The sequence below is a fragment of the Capsicum annuum genome, chromosome 10 (assembly GCF_002878395.1).
Source record: "Capsicum annuum cultivar UCD-10X-F1 chromosome 10, UCD10Xv1.1, whole genome shotgun sequence".
NCBI classification, from domain to species: Eukaryota; Viridiplantae; Streptophyta; class Magnoliopsida; order Solanales; family Solanaceae; genus Capsicum; species Capsicum annuum.
The window spans coordinates 66,685,552-66,708,682 of NC_061120.1; the positions used below are offsets into that span (position 1 = coordinate 66,685,552).

The following is a 23,131-nucleotide window of genomic DNA, read 5'->3' on the forward strand; positions in this document are numbered from 1 at the left end:
AATCACTAAGGTCTTATACAATTTGATGTTGGATGATTTCGACCAGATATTTAAACAGCTATACCCTAGTCTTTCTTATTATCGTTACGTGGCTTATTGTCTATTCAACATATGCGCCAGAGCGATTAAAAGGAGAGCGTTCCTTTTCATCAGGACAAACAACCTATTTATGATCAGGATCCCCTGGCTAACATAAAGTTTCAACATAAAAAGAAATCGCCTCGTCTTTGGGAATATGAAAAGTCTTTTTCAAAACCTAGCATTAAGGGCGTTACGACGATATACGAGAGGAATAGTCGCAATAGCTCATTGGTCTTCACCTCAAGTGCTTTCTTCAATGAGTCCAAGGCTAGACCCTAAATGCCGCCTTGGTGCTAAATCTTTCTATGGATTGCTTCTTTCGCCTTTTTCGCCGTCAAAGTGGACTGGACAACTTTTAGGTTATTACGCCTTTCCTATGAAAATAGGAAACTTATATTTCTCATTCACAAATCTATCTTTATTTATGCTACTAACTCTCAGTTTGGTCCTAGTTTTGGTTTATTTTGTTACTAAAAAGGGAGGAGGAAAATTAGTACCAAATGCTTGGCAATGGTAGAGCTTATTTATGATTTTGTGCTGAACACGGTAAACGAATAAATAGGTGGTCTTTCCAGAAATGTTAAACAAAAGTTTTCCCCTCGTATCTCGGTCACTTTTACTTTTTCGTTATTTTATAATCCCCAGGGTATGATACCTTATAGCTTCACAGTTACAAGTCAATTTCTCATTACTTTGGGTCTTTCATTTTCAATTTTTATTGGCATTACTATAGTGGGATTTCAAAAAAATGGGCATTATTTTTTAAGCTTCTTATTACCTACAGGAGTCCCACTGCCATTAGTACATTTTTTAGTACTCCTTGAGCTAATGCCTTATTGTTTTCGAGCATTAAGCTCAGGAATACGTTTATTTGCTAATATGATGGCCGGTCATAGTTCAGTAAAGATTTTAAGTGGGTTTTCTTAGACTATACTATGTATGAATGATCTTTTATATTTCATAGGGGATCTTGGTCCTTTATTTATAGTTCTTGCATTAACCGGTATGGAATTAGGTGTAGCTATATCACAAGCTCATGTTTCTACGATCTTAATCTGTATTTACTTGAATGATTCTATAAAACTTCATCAAAGTGCTTATTTTTTTATAACTGAACAAAAGCGAGTTTGAATGGGTATACTTAGTCGTGGAGCATTCTGAGTCTTTGCTTTAGGGATCGTTCCTGCGCATCTCCTTACTTTATAGCAGTTATTGCTCCGGTTCCAGAAGGTATATAGGTCTCGCCTCAGCTTTTTCTTTAAAATCAAAGACTGTTCTAATTTCCTACTGAGATAGGCAAGCGGAGGGAGAACTAGACGTATCTTGCTAGGCAAAGATAGGTTAGAATGGATAGCTTACGGGTGGGATTGACGGGATAGATCACTATTGAAGAAAGAGGTAGAACCGGGGGAAGAATTATGGCTATAAAGGTCCTCGCCCTCTTAGGCACATGGTTCTAAAGATTCAATCTAAAAGCGGTACTAAAGTTAGGCAGAAGAAGAACTAGAACTTGAATTCTTCGCCCCTCCCCCTGTACCAAGAAGGATGTTCAGAACATATGGATAATGGGCTCGTCTATTAGAAGTTATTAGTTTATGGAGCTATCTCAGATATCTCGAGTAAGGAGACAGGACGGGTTTGATAGTTAGAGTTCTATTTCTAGGAAGGAAGAGACTATCGGGAAGCTCACTCTCGGCTGGGCTCGAAGTAGAGGGTAGAACATAATATCTCTTGTTGGTTCAGCTCATCAAGCTATTGCAAAAGAGTCCTCAAAGAAAGCAAGCAGCAAGTCAGTCTGTGCATAGCATACTCTCTCAGTTCTTCTCCTTTTACGACTGGTCAAAATGGAATGGGCCAACTCAAAATGGACCAATTCAAGAAAAGGGTCAAGATATGGTGCTGTGGTCAGAACAAGGAATCCTTTCTAGGAGGGTAATGCAAATTGTGATATATTTCAATAGTTAACGAAAAGGAATAGGCAAAAGGAGAAGTATTGTTTGTAAGCGAACCCAATAATGCCACGAGGCGGAGAGCCTTTCGAAGAAGCCTGCACCCACTGGGAAAAAGGAATAATATACCTTGCCAGAGTTTCCCCATAAGGGGTCTTAAAAAACATAAGAAAAGCTTCACCGACTGCTTTATCCACAAGAATGTCATAAAGATTCTCTCTGGTCTTCCTCAAACAGACAGCTTTAGAGCGTAAGTCAAACTCATGATAGGCGAGCAATCACGCACACATGGTTTAGCGGTTTGCTATGCTCTGTGATCTTATTCTTCTCCAAGACCCGATGCTTTATCTGCTTCTTTAGCTTATTAGGACTTCAAACACACTATTGCATGAAAGATTTCCCTATTTCATTGCTACGGATCCATCGGAGCAAGCAGTTAAGGCCAAGGGTGGAAGAAATGCGGAAATACCTCTGCCAGGGAGATATAGAGCTTCTAACCACGTGTACCAACTATCTAGGGGACAACGTGTAAATCAACTCATAGAGAGAACTGAGAACTAGGAAGAGCGAGCGTTAAAGAAAAAGCAAAGCTCTCAGCAAAGTTGTGGATATCTAATTGGATTAGGAGCAGAATCTTCTTTTGATTTGGAAGGTTGATATAGCGGAAATTCTAGTTTGCCCTAAACTAGAAAAAATGAGACAATAAAGTCGTGATGCCTACCTTACCATCTTAGTCCAAATAAGGGTTCTAAGGAGGAAGTGGATTATCACATGGCCCAATAGACTCTATCTTCCCCCTCAAACCTAGTTCTTCCAATAGGGCATACCCCGCTTTATCATCAAAGAGAACTTTCTCATTCTTTCTTTTGAAAATATAAACCTCATTGACGAATCTATGAAATGCTATACCTGGAAACCTTTTAGAAAACTGACTATCAAAATGATTCTTTAAGGCTATATCGAGTAAAACCCGAGTGATTTCACCCGCTGGTGGTATGCCTGAGCAGCCACTGCTTGTATAGACGCGAATACCTCCCAAATCTTCAAAAATAGTAAGGCTAAGAAAATATGAAATTAGTCTATAAACTGATCCATCTCCAACTAAAGGCTTAACCAACAATTTAAAGACAAGAATAAAAAGAAAGAAGCAGATAATCGATTTGGTAACCTTCTTCCGGCATCTCACTATGATAAAGACGATGTAGGGTTATAGATAGCCCCATTAAGACCAATGCATCCTCTTTTCTAGAGGGCATAATTACATGAATTATATCTTCTCCATTGCCTCCCATAATCATGAATTCTGGCCGCTCAGGTATTAACCCGTTTAAAAAGTCCCTTAGATCGCTCCCCATTACTCGCTTTATTTCTAGGGGTGATAGAACATATCCCCCCTAATAATAAGATTTTGCATATGAAAGAGACTGTCGAGAGGCATATCCATAAATGAAGGATTTTGACACTAAACGAAGGAATCTGAGCTTTATCAATATTGATAAGCTTTCTAGCTTATGCAGGCAGCTAGTGGAACTCCTCAAAAGTGCCAGAAATCTCCTCATCAATGGAATAATTAGCTAGGTTATATGCCACCGCATTTCCTTCCCTGTACACATGAGAAAATTGAATTTATTTATCCCTCAACAATGTAATAATTTTCCTGACTATTGTATCAACAGCCCAGGGTGCAGACACCTCTTGTATCATGATCAGTCTAGCAATGGTTGAATCAGTCTCAATCACCACATTTGTGAAGCCTTTATACGCACAGATTTCAGCAGCTAACTGAATAACCATTATCTCTGACTACATATTAGTTTGAATGGGTAGAAGCACACAAAAAATCACCAGCAGCATCTCTAAACACCACAGCAACACCACTCTTACCTGGATTACCTCTTGATGCACCATCTGTCTTACATTGAATCCATTGTCCACTAGGGAATTCCCAACATACTCTTCTATAATGTAGCCTGGGGATGTACCTCTCCAACTCCCTAACCAATGCAGGCTAATTAGAAGACAATCTTTTTATCTTAGGAAACCTGTACACCAGTAAATTGTGCAGAGTTGCTGAAACCTGAGAAATTAGCCTGTTCAAGGAGATATTACCACCATACCTTCTTTTCTTTCTCCTCATCCATAGCTTCAAGACAACTACATAAGGCAATGCTTGATATAAGGGCTTTAGATATATATTTGCAGGGTTTTTCCACTACCTTTGAAATCCCTGCTATAAGCTAACACTATGTGTAAGACCTGCACCCAAGGAAAAGTACTGCCATACCTTATCAGCACATTGACTCTTCAGAAAAAGATATTGCATGGTTTTTACTGTTGGTCGATTACAACACCAAGACCTTGAGGGCATTGTATATCCAAGTCTTGTCAGAATGTCATCCAAAGGAAGTTTACAATATCACACTCTACATGAGAAGAAAGATATCTTGATTGGCAAGCATAACGCTCTAATGCACATCGTTATGGCGCTTTAGAACACTACCGATTGCGACCTCTTGCAAGCAACCATCGGTCATAAATGGGAATAATCATAAGCTATCATAGGCGCTTCTAATTTCTTTAGAGATTCTCAATGCAGCATGCGCTGAAATCCGCCTAGCTACATACTACTCTACTTAACAACAAATCCAAAATGAAATGGAATTCCAATTGGTCGAGAAAAAGAACCGCGCTAGTCAGAATTTAGGGAAAGATAGAGAGCTCTCTAGGCTCTCCTGATCAAATTGAGAGTTTGCTTTGCCAGTCCATGAATGCCGCACCCAGTAGTTAAAGGAGTTGGCCAGATATGGGTCAAAGCCGTACCTCAAAAAAGTCAGGACTTTTGGGCAGATTCCAGTATTCGACTCATCTCTTTCTATCGATTCCCCGGGTTGTCGGAATCTCTGGTTTGATCAGGACCAGGAGTCCCATTCATTCATTTATGGGAGCGACTCTCTATTCCCATTCTACACCGGGTTATCAAATGATTAGCCATCTCAATCTATTTTTCCATCCGATGATCTCCACCCTAGGACTGACTTTGTTCGACCTACCTTGATTGCCTAGCTAATGCTACCGTTGTAAGCAACCTCTTAAAGAATAGGGAGTGAACGACCCTTCTATTTAGATCAGTAATTTCGTTCGGCTTAGCCAGCTATCGAAAGTCTTACAAGCAACCTACACTAAGCTACGCGAGCTAGAAGCTAAAGTGAATCTTTTTTGGCATCTTTTTCTTTTCTTTGACCGTGACTTTGTTTGGTCTTCCTCTTTTGTTCAGCCCATGTTTCAAAGTTAGCAAAAAGTTTGAGCCTTCAGGATCTCTCTTTAAAGGCGATCGGTCAGTCCTTTTCTTCTGTTGATACTGAGACTTATGCTTTGACTGTCTCCCATATCATTCGATAATAAAGATCAACTACTTGCCTTGTCGACGCTAAACTCAGTACCTCGCTTCCTTACTAGTACACCTACTAGACCCATACTCATTACGAATGTGTTCACCAGACATTTGACTTATCAACCTTCTGCTTAGATCGGCAACGATAAGGAAGGAGATCTATGGATAATGGGATATAGAAGTCAGTGAGACGGTCAGCTCAGTCAGAGTGGAAGTTGTCAGGCAAGGTTATCGTCAGACAATGTAGTGCAAGTGACGGGTAGCGCTTGCCATATGAAGAAGGCGACTACAATGGGAGATGAAGGCAGCGTGGGCTTTCAATAAAGATGTAGCGTTTGCAAGGCAATTCAGACGAAGTTAGCAAGATGTAGCGCTAGCTAGGTTAGGGTAGCGCTTGCCATAAAGAAGCTAGCCAGAAAGTAGGTCAGGCAGGCGAACAATAGTACAAGAAAGCTAACATACGGGTGAGGTTGAAGGGGTTTTACGCAACCTTCGGATTATCGCAAGCACAACCTTTGACCCCTTTGTCGACAACCTCTCATTTATTTGACTACTCGCCGGGCTTGCTGCGTTTAGGTATAAGAAGCCCCACCCCAAAATAGAGTGTAAAACTCATGTTAAATTGTGTCCCTTGTAAATGAAAGAGCTCATGCCATAAATTGCTATTGAAGAGCGGGTCCCTAGTCGCTGACAATTGAGTGTGGCATTCCATGCAATGAAACTATCAGTCAATGACGTGTTCATTGCCAAGGTAGATCTTTTTCTTTGCCTTGAAAGAAATTACGTAAGTAAAGAGAAAGATAGCCAGTCCTCTTGCGCGGTTGAGAGTGTTATGTATAAAGGACCAAGGAGGATCCTATTTGTCAGGAGAAGGAGGAGGAGTAGGAGCTAGCCTTAGGGGTGGAATCGAATAGGAGATAAACAATGAGACAAAAGAGAACACTTAGATAATTCACTTTGATTACAGGGAAGTCTGCTGGTAGGAATTCCTCAAGGACTATTATGGTTTTTCACCGAGGGGGTGGATCGAAGCGCTTGCAGCAAAGAATTAATCTGAAACGAAAGACTGAGTCTATAGGCGTTGTAGAAAGGATAGAATGTGCGCCAAATCACTCTCATCGGATCACTCCTTTACGATGGTTCCCCTTGGGGGGGGGGGGTTTATCCAATGCAACACGATAAAAGAGTTAGCTCCACCACGTAAGATCCTCGAATCAAAATCAACCATGACTACCATCTGTGGTCTATTTTCGTTCTCTTCCCTACCTGGGAAGGGGGATCAAAAAAGGGTAGTTTACTTCTCTCCTTGGCGAATGGCCACTTATGTAGTGGCCGGCCTTCCTACTAGAATGCCTTCTTGATCGAAGAGCCCCTTTTATACTAGTAAGGACGCAGGAAGAAAAGACACTTGTGCAAAGGACGTTTTCTTCTCTGCCCTCTCTTCTCCAAAGGCCAAGGGAGAGACTGCATCACTTTCCTTTGGTAGCTCTTTTGGTTTCCCAAGGATAGTGATAGCTGGAGCAAAGCCTGCTTTTTTCTCTCCATAAATGAGAGAGAAAGTCAGAGAAAAAAACACGTTCTCTCTTTGCTTGATCAAAAAGTGGAGAATGCATAGCATTCTATAGGTACATAGGATCAAACGAAAAGCAGCGCTCTCTTGGTAGATTTTTAGGTGGCAAGAGACTTTAGGGCTTGTTGTAGCTTCTGAGCTTAACGAATCGAAGCCGAAGACAGATCAAGGTAGCTTGCCTGCCAAGCCGATAGGCGAAGGGTTGAAGGATGGAACGTGCAAAGTAGATCATGCACCTATCTTGTGACCCGTTTGTCCTAAGCAATGTCTTGCGCGAAGGGACCTACAACGAAAAAGCTCCCCTATTTTTTATGTTAGGGGAGCACTAAAATGCAACTTCGATCGGATGCGGGTATCAAATCCCACCGTTGAGATGTCCAGCAAACTTCTGGGCCTTGACGAATGGCTGGCCACTTTTTACATTAGAAGAGTAAAAGGCCCAGGGCATAGCAGGATGAACCAATGTGAATGAGTGTAAGCTTCATTGCCCGAACACGATTGGTGCTGACCATACAAGGTGCAACCGTGGTAGCAAAAGAGGCCAGGCAGTGACAATTTAGAGGTTGTCACTAAGCATTCCTAGTCACACGAGAAAAGAGGTCAAATGGCAAGGCAAGGCCATATGCTTGTTTGGCTCCTCGTGGCGTATAGCTTACATCTAAAACTCTAATTGGGGAACGAGGCAACGTCCATGAAGCTCCGGCGAAAAGGGAAGGCCTGCTAGGCCGTATGCCGATGGGTGCAGGATTCTTCAAAAAAGCTCGGGCTGACTCAGAGACCTGGGATCTTGGCTTAGTAATGAATGAAGGGATGCTCTTTGAGCTTTCTCCGCCAGCGGCTTATGTAGTGGTCGGCCTTATAAAGCTTGTTAAGCCTCGCTTCCCTCTCCCCTTCACTTATGTTGTGGAAAATAGTCGTCGGCATTCTATAAGTGACTTGACCGAGTCTACGAAGCTTTACTTTTCTTGTAGTCGGCCCGTAATGCCTCCCTTCATTTTCTTGCCTCCTTTCAGCTCAGAATGCCTAATGCCTATTATTTAGTGCTAGAAGCTAACCGCCATAAGCTCACCCTTTGGGTCTCCCTTCCAGCGTAGGAGGCCAAGCATTTTGCCAGACGTCCCAGCCTGGGAGCCCCATTCGCTTTTGGTACTTCAGTAGATCTTCACAAATAGAAAGTGCTACTTCAGCCTTAACTACAACTACATTACGCAAACCCCGCCGATACCTACCTATAGAGTCAAATTCAAATAAAAAAAAGTGATGGAGACTTTTTAGGTTTATGGATTCAGTCAACTAAACTCCATCAAACTCCTCAATCAATATCAACAAGATGTCGTGAACGCTTAGGCTTGGTTTACTTTGCTTTGAATGTAAACTAAACTAAGCAACATTTACAAAGGGAACCGAAGGTTTCCTTGTTTAGTAGTACGGAAGTAGTTCTACTATTAATATGATTAATATTAATACAATAATACATATTAATACAATAAATAATTAATATATTAATACAATAATACATATTAATACACTCTATGTTGTTTTGTAGTTGTAGAACAGAATGTCGTTTGCCCTTACTTTGACTTTCTGAGAAGGACTTAAGTAGCTAAGTTTCCAAAGGTGAACACCCCCCTGTCCTTTATAGTATAGTCATAAAGGGCTTCTAAGAAAAGTAAGGAAGAAGGCATTCGAAAGGCCGACCACTATCTCATAGGCATTCCAGTGGTAAAACCAATGACTACATCGATCTATACCAAGTTATTAGCGATAGCGAAGCCAAGCCAGCATCTATAGGTGAAGGGACAAAAGCCCGACGAAGGCCTATGCTACAGTAAGCAAAAAAGTAGGTTGAGGTTATGAAGTTACTTAGTCGTATACTATACAAAAGGAAAGGCGTCGGTACGGAGTCACGTTAGCTGTGGATATAGACTAGGCTATAAGGAACGGAGTCTTAAACTATGGACCGAGACTACACTAAGGAACAAGGAAGCTTGACTGAGAAAAGAAGTCAAGGAACAAAGCAGCTTCTCTAATAGCCCCGTTGAATAGAATAGGCGGGCGAAGGCTTTTTCCAAAAGTCTTTTTTGTCTTGTAAATGCATTTTTTTCTATTTAGAGAGAGCGGGCTTCAAATTCTTAGGAATAGCCATACAATATAGCTCACGTACAGTTCGGGAGCCGAGCTGCTGCGCAGGGGCTTAGGTCAACACTTATATAATAGCCAGTCATCAATTGGAGGCGGGCAAGATGGTGATGAATTGCGATTGGTATAAACCTTTGACTAGCGACTTATTACGGCCTGCCCAGAATGCCCATACAGACTAAGACCTTATTCACACAGCGAAGAAAGGCCGAGTGGAAGGGGGCAGTCAGTTGGTTGCTTCTTTGCCATGCGCTTTGCTTTGCTTTATTTTTTAGAAGAAATATACCAAATGAGAGTGAAAGGCAAGGGCAAGCGATAGAAAGGATATTCCCTCGTGCGAACTACTACTACTAAAAAATGGTGAGACCATTAGTGAAAGAAGGACCAAGGAGGATCCTATCCTTCAGGAGAAGGAGGAGTAGGAGGAGTCAATTTTCTTTGAAGATTGAGGAAGGTAGTGTCGGACAATTATGCCATTCAGAAGCAGTCTTCTATAGAAGAGAATCCTGTTACGAGTGAGTGGAGAGGAAAGATCTCCATAGATTCTTATCTCATTCCATTCCAGTGGCTCAACCAGTAACCAATGGCGAAAACTCAAAAATCCATAGTTTCTCGGTAGAACTTTATTTTGCCCAAGTTGTTTTGGAACCAGAAAAAAGAAGCGGTTTTTCGCATAGCTTGCTGATAGTGCAGGTACCACTTGTATATCGTATTTGGCCGAAGAAGCATCGGACAGGTTGGAGTTCTTACTTTCTTAGGACTCCATGGACTAAGATCTACTTTTATTATATGGTCAATACCGATCTACTTTAGTAGATCATATGGATGTATAAAAAGCAACTAATTCAAAAGTACCCGCAAAGAGGGGTTACCTAATATCTATGCTTTTAGCATATTTTAGCTCTTTACTATAATAAACACCGACAAATTCACCTGTAGGGAAGATTAGTGTGTTTTTCAAAGTCCTATATGGTAAGAATGGTCTTTTCATATCAGGAGGAGTGACAATATATGCCTCAAGAAAACCAAACAAGTTGTCTAAATCCATATCTTCATAATTATCCTGCCAGACAGGCTCTCCACCAGGCATAGGATAGTGTTTCATAGCATATGGATATAATGAATTCAGATCATAGTAATAGAGTTCTTTACCTATAGGGATATATGTATTGTTATGGCCTCCATAGTAACCACGGCGAATGAAGGTATCCTCATTCCTGTCAGGGATATAGATTGGCCATTGATTTTTATCGTAATAGAGACTTTGAAATATATCGAGAGCTATGGCTGATAAGGTTCTTTTTTTTACTATATCAATAGAATACAGAGAATAATAGAGAGCCTGAGATCTATGCATAACCCCACCTAATAAAACGATATCCTGTTTCATATACTCTAACAAGGACTCCTTATTAGGAATAAGATAGGACTCAGTCACTTCACTATAGGGTATATTACCCTTATTCCTAATTGTGGACATAGATTTTTGGCTAAGTTATTGAGCTAACCAGGTAAAAGCTTGAGAGAATCTCTTAGACGAAATAGCAATTTCTTATCGCGATAGATAACTATCTCATATATATGGCGATCCCTCACAAAAGGATTAAATCTATATTTTTTATTACAACTAGCTATATATTTCAATAATAGAAAGCCATGAAATCGCGATAAGTTGTGGAAATAGATTGTATGAATGGAAGAATTCTTGCGAACTACGATAGCTAAACGATTGAAAAAGTCAGACAACATCTTACAGCTCCTTTTACGGAAAGTATCATATAGAAAAACCGGATAGTCTTCACTGAAATAGCTTTCAATACTACCAACACACTTTTTAGAAGGGGCATGACCGAGTTCTACCACTAAAAAACCCACTGCATATGGCATGTGGATATTCTCTATCTTCAACCGATTGAGTTCCTCCTGAACAATATCTGTCTCTACTAGAACCGTTTCAATATCGGCAACAATGAAACCCCTCCTCTACTTATAATTATATTCCAATTTTGTCATATGCATAACGTACTTACGTTTAACATTAGATAGCATCCTCACAGCTATAGGTTCATAGACGGAATCATCATTAATGCTTTCCTCGATCAGGAGAGCTAGATTCTCTATAGAGATATTCTTCTCTACACTCGAGACATTCTCATCATAATAGATTCGAAGATATATTTCGGTTATCACTGCATAACCATATTCATCAGCCTTCGAAGCAACATATGCTTCCACTATACCTCTCACACTTTGATTTTCACCACCCTCTCTAAACGTTATAGCAATAGCTATGGAAAATAGGATTATACCGCTAGATGTTTTCATGCTATAATGAATAGTGAATTTCCCATATTTTGATTTTTCCTTTGAATTACTCAAATATATCCTATGAATTTCATTTCACATCGAAAACTATCCTAGGAGAAGTTTGAATCCATTCCGTTCGGATATTGATTGGTCTTAGTTTAACATGGTTTACGTGTTATGGTTCCTGGAAGAGTTAATATTTCCATTAGCTAAACCCTTTCTTACCCTGCCTTTGGATTCGTATTTTGTTCATACACAATCAACGGAGGCCTTCCCGACATATGTTGCAATGTCTCCAATAGCATGCTCTTACTTTGTCTTTCCTTTAATAAGTCATCAAATTTGGTTATTTTTTATCCCCAATTGCTATGAGGAACAAAGGACAAAATACAATCGATTTCTCTATTTAAGTGGTTCTCTCTTCTCCTTGTTCCTGTTCCTAACTTCTCCCCGGGTAGTTCCCAATGTTTGGCACTTTCCAAACTTCATGGGTGCAACATAAAAAAATTCACTCATGATCAAGTTATAAGCCAAGATCTATGACAATATTATGTTAATTGTTTGTATTTCGTTCATTCCATCGGTATGATCTCAGGTACCTATAATTGTGATCCGTTTGCCAGAACCAAGGGATCTTTCTGTAGAAACCTTCATGAACTCTCTTCATTTTTTGATGGTTTTTTTGCTTCTTACAGCTGCTCTTTCCACACCTCCGGATATTTGGTGCCAAATTGTCGCCCCTTTCCTTATTTCTTTAATAATACAGTTGGCTATCTTTGTGGCATCGATTGTACAAGTTTGTGAAGAGGTCTAGACGAGTGGAATGAGAGAAAGCGGCCCGATCGACAAAAAAGAAGCGGTTTTTTGCACAGGTTGCTCATAGTGCAGGTCCCACTTGTATATCGTATTTCACCGAAGAAGCATCGGATAGGTTGGAGTTCTTACCTTCTTGGGACTCCATGGACCAAGATCTGCTTTTATTATATGGTCAATACCGATCTACTTTAGTAGATCCTATGGATGTAGAAAAAAAAACTAATTTGGATGAAATAGAAACATCTTTTTTCCATTTCTATTTACCCAGTTCATATCTTTGTTTCGTGTGTTCCTAGGAGGAATTGGATCTCAGAATACCACCTAAATAACTACGGCCAGAGAGTCAAATAGGTTGGGAAGAAAGAGTCTGAGGTCGGGTCGGACGACATACATCTTGTTTGGTTCCACGACCACTAGAGATTGGACATATATATAATTTTTCTTCTAAAAAAGGGATTCTTATATATATTTTTTAAAAATAGTTGCAAGTCCAAGACCAAAAGCCCTTCTTTTATTGTTGTTCCTCCCAGATACATGGCTTACATACTCGGCTCAACATTCTTGGAAAACAATCGAATCAAGGGCTTGGAGGAGAATTGGCCATTCAATCATGTGAACCAATCAAGACCAAAATTGGAAAAAGAGATACAAACAGAGAGGAATAACCAATCGATGAAAGAACATGAAACCATTCTATTTTAATAGAGGTACGAGAAACGGTTGGGGGCAATGAAGTAGGTGAAGTGGTTGGATTTTGCGAGCTATTCCAACCACTGCTGGATGTGATTCCAAGAGCCGAACGAGAATGAATACCACACAGAAGAGTCAAGACCAGGCTACCTAATAGAATGTTTAACCGATCCATTCCAGATCGACCTAATTGGTACGAAAGTTGTAACATGGGAAAACCACGGAAAACACGACTTATTTGAATAACCCGGTGACCTACCAATTGTAGAAGTAGGATTTTTGGCAAGTAATAAGAACTTAAATAATACAATTCAAGTGTACCATCTTCTTTCTCATTTGGAGGAAAAGGTGCAGAAGGAAAAGGAAACAACGGAGGGATCCGAATCGGACCTAAATGGGAATGACATAAAAAGTCTTTTTCAAAACCTAGCATTAAGGGCATTACGATGATATACGAGAGAAATAGAGAAAAACTTATAATTGGTGTGGAGGGGAAGATCTGTTTATAATATAGTTCAAGAAAGAGTCGTCTCATTTCCTTACTTCTTTATAATTCATTCACTTCAAGATTGGTTCTGAACGCCGTGTAACATCATCTTCAACCAACCTCCACTATACTTTCAGTGCGACCACTAAAGAATTGCTTATACACTAAAGAGCTGCTTATATACGTTTACTAAAAGACTGACTTTCATTCATTATCATTAGTCCAATGTGAAACTAAGAAAGAGAGATGTGCCTAAGGTGGCATGTAAGCAAACTGTGCATGCTAAGAGAAGAGGAGAGATGTTCGCAATTACTACCACAAGAAAGTCACCCCTATCTTCTAAAGGGGCCCTTCACTTCGTTCTTACCTTCTTGGCTTAGACTTCAAACTGAACAACATGGCCTTGCCTTCCCGCCACTAGCAGAAGCTAAGCGCTTGAAAAGCGCAGTAAGAAAGGTTCCTTCTATCGCCTTTTCTATGCAATAGTCCACCAGTAGTGGAAGAGATGGTTACCGTACATACAAGAGTCTTCCAGTTCTTACGGAAGCTCTTTCTTACCAGTTAATTAAGTAGTACAAGAATTGTATCTTATCTTATAGCCCGGCGCGGTGGGTCGCCTTTGAAATATTTATTGTAGATAAAAGAAAGTATTAAATTAATAAGGAGTAGATGAGTGAGTGAGTCCTTACCTGAGCAATTTTGATCACCTAGTAGGCCTTTTATTTGGTAGGTAACATCGCCAAAGCGTATCATCAAATTTGACTACGAAGGACGGAACTCGAAGTAAAAGGGCACCTTCTTGTGCAAGGCAACGATAGTTGGCTCTCTATAATCTTCTATCTAGTAGACTTAGTAAAAGGGCCCCAACTTATTTCTAGAATTTGAGTTCAATCGCGGCTTCACCCTTTTTTTAGGGGGGATCAAATCCTTTTCCAACTGCCACCTATCGACCTTGATCTCTTTTTATTTGTTTTGGATATTACCAAACCTAGACTAGCCTTCGTAAATCACATTAAAGCAGACACCCAACTATGGAAAATCCTCCAACAGGGTGGGTTGGGTTAGTCAATCTGGCCCGAGACGCGTTCGTTCACAAAACCACCATAGGAATTCCTACTTTTCAATAGAGCGGAGACGAACTGATCATCGAGAAAGAGGCCCTACTCAATACAAACAATAAACCACAAGATTGAACTGCACTCATGCCTCTCCCGCATCAAGTTGACCGCCCCCCTACATAGTGATTCTATCAATCATGTTCTTCGGTAGGACTCTCCATTCTGATTAATATATCATGAAAAAAGAAAGCCATTTGCACCAGGCGCATTGCGCTTTTCCTTGCCCAGATGTTCGCCTTTCTAAGTCAAGTAATGGTGACCTACCGAAGACTGGAGCTTCGTAATATGTTGACGAAGGCCCTAGAACTAAGGGTTTGGTCAGTAGAAGGGACAACTTTGTCTCCCCAGAAGAAGAATAGTCCCGTACTCTAGCCGACTGATCTCATTGATCATATAACTGGGAGGGAACGTGTCACATTAGAGGTGAACGATCAGAGGTATCCTCTAATCACCAGGATGAGGCTGGTCCCTCTTTTAGTAGACTCAGTGATGAATATTCATTCAGAAATGAATGCCGAGCTCTTTCTTTCATGATAACCCTATTTTCAATATGCTGAAACTTTTTGTTTCATCGAGCCCCGAGCTTGTTGTCCTCCTTTGAGTGTGGGTTCAATTGAATAAATCTGTCAAGTCAAGGAAAACGTACGTAGTAGCAAGGATGGTGCATCGCCTATTTATTATTCTCGCTTTGGAGACAAAATGAACACACCTGCTACCTACTGTACTGGACGTTCGACCAGGCATTCTACCTTTGTCAAACTGGAACCAACACCACTGCATTGCGCTCAAACAGTTGAGCGGCCACCGGCCAGCAACTTCCATGCACAAATATAGATTCATTCCTCGTACATGGTCCAGCCTCACAACCCTTGTCATTCTTGTTTGGTAAGACGGAATTGGACAAAGAATATAGAGTGCTCGACTGGAACAACGGCCAACAAAGACCGTAATTACATAGATAGCTGCTCCTCCCCTTCTCCTTAAGGCTTTAAGGTAAACCATATAGCTGTTGGAAAGAAAGACGACCTCACCTTCTCTGGTGTCAGTAAGAGCAATTTGAGTATCACCCATTGACCTTCTTTTGTAGATAGAATCTTCAATGAGTTGAAAGAAGCAACCTTACTAAGAAAGTTGCTTGTTGAGTAAGGCCGGCTTTCGAGCCCAAGCCCCTTGTATAGGTTGGGCGCTTGAGCGCATCTTTCTCATATCGATCAAGGATTTTGTTGAGTTTGAAATAAGGGGCAAGAAGAAAGGGCGTAGTAGCTGCCCGAAAGACATTGCGCCTTAGCGCATCCCTTTTTTGTAGGAGTGCTAACGTGTGACCTTACGTTTTCTTCCGCTTTCTCTGTAGTATGAGCCTCATACAGAGCCACACTCCTTTAATATGATAAGAAGAAGAGGGGCTGGCCTCTTTTTCGTACCAATCCTTATTTACTACTACTTCTTTTTTTGGGTGTATAGCTTAGTTGGTAGAGCATTAGGCTTTTAACCTAATGGTCGCAGGTTCAAGTCTTGCTATACCAAAACCTACCTAACACTCTACTATGAATAAGGATGTATAGTAGACTTCAAAGATGACTCTTTGGCCTTTCGATTCGCTTCGGCAACTTCGCCCTTTAAGTGACAAGAGGGTGAGCCAGTCCAAGCGGAAAGCAATAGTGAATCCCAAACTTGCCCATGCTCATCCAAACCGGCCTCAAAAAGCGATCGGAAAGCGAAGCCCTTCCTTCCAATCTAATATTTTAAAGATAGTAAGTGTGAACTATGTGGTTTCTGAGCAGCAGCTTTCAAATGTTCCCAACGCTTATATTGAGTAGAATATAAGCGCGACCAAACTCTGAATCCTACCCCTCCCAAACTTTGAACCATCGATATAGAAATCGAATATCTTGTTGACAATTGGCAAAGAACCACAGTCGTTCAACAAGCAGTTAATGCCCTAAGAGAAATTGGCGATAAGTCTATTTGCATATCCTTAGTCCAAAATCTCTTAGCAAACTCGATGGTTCCGCTCTTGGATATTATCAATTATGCTACCGAGATTGTTACCCCAAGTTTGCCAGCAGACTACTATACTGCTCGGCCACTCTCTGTTCTTAAGTAAGGGTTCCCATCTCTAAAAAAAAAGAATATGTTAATCGTTATCGATACCAGGCAGAGTTTCTTTTCCTTGCTCCAGAAGAGATTTGTATTGGTAGAGTCGCATTCAACCCCGTCTTTTTTCCCTTTGGCTGGTAATCACATCGGCCATAAGGTGGTCTATCACCTCGATTGGGGAGAAAAGCTTTTTTGTTGTTATTCTTCATCATAAGCTAATTCCTTTGCCCTCTAGTAGCAATATGCAATGCTTTCAAGAGTAAGTTTCCAGAAGAAAGACGATCGTGTACGAGTCAGCTGGGAAAACACAAGCTTAACACGTCTTTCTTTATCTTTTTCAAATCTGAATGTCTTTGTAGAGTTGGTTGGCATCATTCACTCTTTTTATCATTTCAATGTCTGCCTCCACCCGAATAGATATGCACTAACCCTTTTGAAATAAGGTAAAGGCCTTCTGTCCAACCCTTTCTACTAGACTCCTTTCTTCGTACAAATGCTTGTAGGCAAAAGAGACCTTCCTTTTCTCCTGTCGGCGGGATCAGCTAGTGTCCCCATATGTAAGGCCCTTTCGTGAAAGAGGTTGAATAGTTCCTGTCCCATTTATACTACTGTTGGCTTCTGTGCTATGTCTAGAGGCTGGTGAATCCTACCAAGTATCAGAATTGGATTTGATATTTCCTCAGTTTACGAGAAGGGTTTTAATGGCGGCCGGACTTCTCTTCTCTGGAAGTCTAAGGGTTTGGGGGACATCAATTCCCTAGATTTTCTGCCTTTCTTTTCCCTTAAACCAGCCACTCTTTTAGTTCCCAAAATATGTATAATCCTTTTAAGCACCTTATCACGAAAGTGACCAGGCAAGCAGATGATGATGGTTTAGCCGGTAAGCTAACAAGCAACCAAAATGAAGAAAGAGGAGACCCTTCTATTATGAGTTGAAAGCAAAGTTGATAGTCCTCGTATTGGTAATTATTATATGCTAAAAAATCTGTATAAGATATAGAAGGCAAAATATGAGAAAATGAAATAAATAAAGGAAAAGAAGAAGGCCCTCTCCTTACTGTGGCTGAATGCTCCTCTACAACTACCTTAAACCCAATATGATCACGAACGAAGACAGAGAATTGCTTAGATAGGAGGACGAAATGAACCAACCCACTTGTCCTGATTGGTAGAAGAAAGAAAGAGAATAGTGGCTCCTTTCCAACCAGTCAAGTGGCCCAAGGGCCACCTCTTGCCCAGTGGACATCATCGGAGAACAATGTCGGGGACAGGGTGAGAACCTTCCATTCGTTACGCCCTTTAAGTGTCGATTCTTCCATATTTAGATATAGAGATAGATCCATATAGAGATCTATATCTTTTTATCGATAAATAGATCTATTGAGAAATGGATATTGATCTAGTTTCAAGATCTATGAACAAGAGAGATCCCTAAATATCCATTTGAGAAAATAGATGAATAGATAGGGCGAAGCCAGCTGAAGGAAGGTCGCATTAGCGCCCCCTATTTCACTAAAGCAAGAAGGGAGAAAGTTCACTTTGAGAAAGAAGGGCTTCTATTTAGATTAGTTTCTTAGTAAAAGATAAGGCAAGAAGCAAGGGCGTAGCAGCTGTACAAAAGCCGTTGCGCCTTAGCGCACCACTTTTCTTGCACGTTAGCGCCCCCCTGCCCCTATTATTTATATTATAGTCCTAAAGGAATTAAAGGAAATTTGACAACCTTACTAATAGAAAGGGGATGCGCTCAAGCATGCGAAGAAAACTTGAAGAGCTTCTCTTATATTATAGAAAGGTTTGTAGAAAGGGGATTCTTCAAATATCCCATGTTGTAGGGGCTTCAAAGAAAGCTTGTAGTTTAGGGGTGTGCAGGTTTGGAACCCTATTTGCTGCTTCAAGTTCAAGTTCCACTTGCTACTTTTCATTTTGATAGGAGTAGGTGCTTGCAGCTCGCTCACTGTCTACTACTGGAAGGATTCCTCTTTGAATAATAGGTACTGTAACTGGTATTCTTGTAATCGGTTTAATAGGTATTTTCTTTTTTATTTAGGATCTTTCTTATTTACCTTTAAGGCATCTGATTCCCCGTTTTGACTTTCTTTTGGAATTGTCTTCTTTTAAATAAGATCTTCTCCCTTGTTCTTTCCTCTTCCTATGATCTTGACCTGCTAAGTGATTTCCGAAAGCTCCCATTATGACTAAAAAGCTTCCAATAGGCCATGTAGTAGCTTAAGCTTATATTATAATAAAGTAAGTAGGAAGGAGCAAAAGCTACTCGACCAGATGGAAGAGGCGAGCAAAGAAAGCTGGTTCAACTTCTCTCCTCCCTTACAACATAGGTCGTTCCAATCCCAGATGAAAATATTCCAAAATAGAATTGGAAATCTTTATTGGACCGTGATAGCCAGCTAAAACTTAATGGGGTTTAAGCATCTTCTTGGAATCACAAAGGAACTAGGAAAGGATCCAGGGTTGCCTGAGGCCCTTAGAGCCAGGATGCTTGCTCTTAAAGATGAAGTAAACATGGCCATGGGCCAATATCTCAGTGCTGTTGAAGGTATGAATGAACTCTTTACCCTAATTGGTTGGTGGTGGGCGGGAGCTTAGTAGTTGCTTAGTCGTTCAAAAGTCAGACTGTCGTAAGCCCGACACTATTCTATTTACTCTCTCAAATAAGGGGCTGGTTTATTTTGCTATAGGGGCCATCTCCTGTCATCTCTTACCTATGGTTCAGGAAAGGGATTGACCGGAATGATTGCAACAAGACATACCAACACCACTACTTAGAGGTGTAAAGGGGGGCGGTCGGAGGATGACAGAGCAATCACGCCTTGCTCCCTCCTGATATCTATTGGGAGGGAACCTTCTTTCAAAGTGGGATTCATCGTTTCCAATGTGGTTAATTTCTATTAGGCTTTTTAGGAAAGTTCCCGTCTGCCTATGCAGTTAGCTCGACTCCAGGTATAGCTCTTAATGGGCATGTAGCCGTAGGCGAGAACTCTTCTTTTTATCTTATTCTTTGGTCAGGCTGGTAATCCCAACCAAATAAGCAATCGCAATTGCTACAAGCAACCTATTTCATACCCTTTTCGTCGTACTTCCTCTTCTCTTTCTCATCTTTCTCTCCCTACCGAGCTTGTTGGAGTGCCATTGCCAAGATATAGTGTAATTCCCTTTCTTATCACTTTTAGTTTAAGCATTTCCTTCCTATGTAACCAAGTCCTCCTATGAAACTATCCCCGCCTAAAGGATAGGAAAGATTACTACTAAAAAGTAAAGCTTAAGCCATCATGATTGAGAGAGAAATTGATGCAAGAGAATGCCCTACTAGTCTTTACTTACATAGAAGAATAAGATGGATAGAATGGGATTTCAAGGCAAAATAGCCTATATAATATAAGAGAAAGAGTTCCTCACTTGACTTCAAGCTGGGGAAGGCTAGTTAAAGAACTAGAAAGATCTCACTTCTGTTTACTCAGACGCCTCTTTCTTATCAAAGACTCTAGCAGTTGGAACTCCATCGACAACAACTCTTACCACTGTAACTTAGGTACTCAGGCCTTGGAGCTGATCTGTCAGTCCACCGTTACCACAAACCTGTACTTTGAAGTGACGCGAGTTCGTTCATTCCGGAGTCAATAATTGCCATAGGATGGAACCCAGTAATGGCACATCAGCTTACCAATTCCTTAATAAGCATTCATTCCTGGACTTTACATGTTACAAGTTATCCCCATATGGAGTCCACCCAAGGGAGATATCCAATCCAATGGGTCACTGGGACTGGGCTTAACATCAAAGACGGAGAAAAGCGTATAAGCGTAAAAAAGGAAAATTGCCTGGGAAAACAATCCCAAGGGAAGCTTCTCGCTAGTGCTTTGCCCCACCACTAAACATTGCATTGCTATGGTCAGTAAAAAGCCTTAAAGTGGTTTCGAATGACCTTGAGGAGGCCCCAGCGCATCACGTTTCTCGCTCAAAGGATCTATGAAAAGAACGTCCCACTATGAATTCCTATCCCATTAATAAAGTACAAATAAATAATATGTTCCAAGTCTGACTTTTAAAGCATACGCATTGAAAAAAACCTTTGGCATTGGACTTTCTACTTTGATAGATCTTTCCTTCCCACTCTGTCCTTTGTTTAATTCCCATTTTCAGGAGTGGGAATTGTCGAATTGAAAACCCTTTCTTCTGCCCTCGCCACTTCTTTTGCTGACCCTATCCACCTCCTTTGCAGAATACCAAAAAAAGAGATGAATTAGCAAATCATAGGGCAAAGTCGAAGCATGCCTGAATCTTCTTCGTCAGAGACTGAGTTAATATACAATCCCAGTTTGGAGACTTCCTTTTGGGATAGGTAGGATATGGTGCCACAAATTGTAGTCTACTCGTCTTGCTTACTGGGAGAGAGAAAGACGAGATTACTAGTTTTGGATTTTTGAGAAACCCCCCTCTGCCCGTATCCCTGGAACTTGCTTTGCTTTTTTTCTTTAAAGACCCCGCCTGCTTCACACCTTCTATGATAGGGGAAATATTTCTGCATGAGTACTAATTTGATTAGCATAAATGAGCCTCTTCTGAGCCCTTGAGATTTTACATATCATCTTCAGAAGATTCAATTTGGATCATTCTTGGCACAGAAGAATGAGGGAACGAAGGTAGAGTGTGCTCTGGAACTCCAACACTTGGGTTGAACAAAAAAGGCTCAATCTTTTACTATTCAGAAGTAAGGGAAAGCAAATGTGATGGTCGCAAGACGCCGTGGAATTCCATTCTGTAGGGAAGGAGGACCTACTGAATAAGTCTCCAATCAATCTCCGGTCGGTGAGAAAATGGATTTGCCTCTTTCATTTAGTGTTCATTGTTGAATCGGACGCTTAACCCCCACCCCCAACTACGGGGGAAGTCACAATTTAACATCCTGCGTTGACCTAGGCCTCACATTGATCATTCTATCCACTGAACTCATCAATCAACCTTGACCTTAAATCTCACTATGTACTTTAACTCTATCTATTAATGAAGATGCTTTATCTAATGAAGAAGGAAGAAGATTAGAAAAGAAATCGAATAGACAAGGCTCTATAAGAGAGGAGCAAACTGGAGTATGCCTGGAACGATGAACGAGGAGTATGAGAAGAGAGTTACGAAGGTTAGATCGGGTTGGTTGGTAAAGCTTGTGTTCCAGGTCAATAAAGACTACAAACTAGTACTGCTAACAAGAAGCTAACAAAGCGAGGCTGCTAAAGAAGAGCTTGTTCTGGTTCCGTATACGATAACAAGAAGAACGGAAGTACAAGAGGACAAGAAAGAGAAGAGGCGAGAACAATTTCACTTGCTTCGTAACCTCTTTCCCGATCAGAGATAGGAAAGAATCCAAAGCTTGTAAAGATGTTAGGCTTTCAATGTATTTAGGATAGATAAATTGGAAAGCTAGGACAAAATAGCCTACCAGATGGACTGGTTGGCCCACTTGTACATAATAGAATAAAAATCAAGGCAAATTCCCCTGATGGGAGTGAACATAGGGATTCCCCAATGAACGAATGCAATACATAGAAGGCTAGAGGATGTAGTACTGGACGGCTTTACCTACGACATTTACTACTCCTACTTTTCATACAAAGAGAATGAGCAGCCTGGAAAACTTGGAATGATTATAGAATGCTTACCGACTTCGATTCGGTCTATTCTAAGTGCTCCATTGGGTAAGCAGCAGAGGGAAGAGGTCTATACCCATTGCCGTAGCTAAAAGGGTTCCCTTTCTTACTTGATCGAGACTGAGAGTCAAGGCATTAGAGGTCTTTGAAGTCCCATCTCTAACGAGCTAGAAGTGGAACAAGTGCTCTTAGCCTTTTGCTTGAGAGTAGGACTTGTAAAGTCAAAGAATTGAACCTGCTGCTTGACTGCTCGACTTGGCTATTGAAGAAGCTCTTTGCCTTTAGGCACCAGGAGTAGGCAAAAAAAAAAGGGATTTCCTCCAAATGGCACGATTGAAATAGATGGCTAGGAAGGAAAAGATTTCCTCTGATGAAAAGCTTTCTCATAGTCAAAATAGCTGATGAAAGAAAGAGAGCAGAAGTATGAACTTTTCAGGAAGAATATAAATAAAGAAAGATTTTGACTAGGCACGTATCGAAGGAGCAAAGGAGGAGGTAGCAATAGCATTAGCAGGAGCAGTAGGAAGTGAACGAAAGTGAGCTTGTTCTCAAATCAGCGCACTAGAAATCAAAGATTGAAGATGATTTCTGACAAGCGCACATTCATAGGTTGTTAGCAGGATAAGGCCAGAAAGATATTGAATAAGTTTAAAGAGCATATATCTAAGCTAAGACCAGTTAATCCTACTATCTTCAGAAGCTAAGCTTCACCTCTTACAAGTCTCAATTGAGGCAGAAAAAAGAAGGATTCTTAACTCGATGGGGGATCTTGCTACATAGCTTCATATCTAATCAGCTGATATACTGATGCAGGAAAATTCTTCTA

General features: G+C 40.8%; 1 protein-coding gene, 1 non-coding gene and 3 pseudogenes across 2 annotated transcripts; 4 read left to right on the top strand and 1 right to left on the bottom strand.

Annotated features, from left to right (window-relative positions):
• The first annotated feature begins 235 nt into the window (after nucleotides 1–235).
• LOC124887734 lies at nucleotides 236–1,212 on the top strand (annotated as a pseudogene).
• A 5,133-nt stretch (nucleotides 1,213–6,345) lies between these two features.
• On the top strand, nucleotides 6,346–7,838 carry LOC107844947 (annotated as a pseudogene).
• A 1,762-nt stretch (nucleotides 7,839–9,600) lies between these two features.
• Nucleotides 9,601–12,582, top strand: LOC107845240 (annotated as a pseudogene).
• Nucleotides 12,583–12,857: 275 nt separating this feature from the next.
• LOC124887980 (putative cytochrome c biogenesis ccmB-like mitochondrial protein) lies at nucleotides 12,858–13,581 on the bottom strand. The gene has a single exon (XM_047397948.1). The coding sequence runs from the start codon at nucleotides 13,476–13,478 to the stop codon at nucleotides 12,858–12,860; it is 621 nt and encodes a 206-aa protein (XP_047253904.1). The 5' UTR covers nucleotides 13,479–13,581.
• A 2,418-nt stretch (nucleotides 13,582–15,999) lies between these two features.
• On the top strand, nucleotides 16,000–16,072 carry TRNAK-UUU. Its single transcript has one exon. It is a non-coding gene; the product is annotated as a tRNA-Lys (tRNA).
• Nucleotides 16,073–23,131: the final 7,059 nt, after the last annotated feature.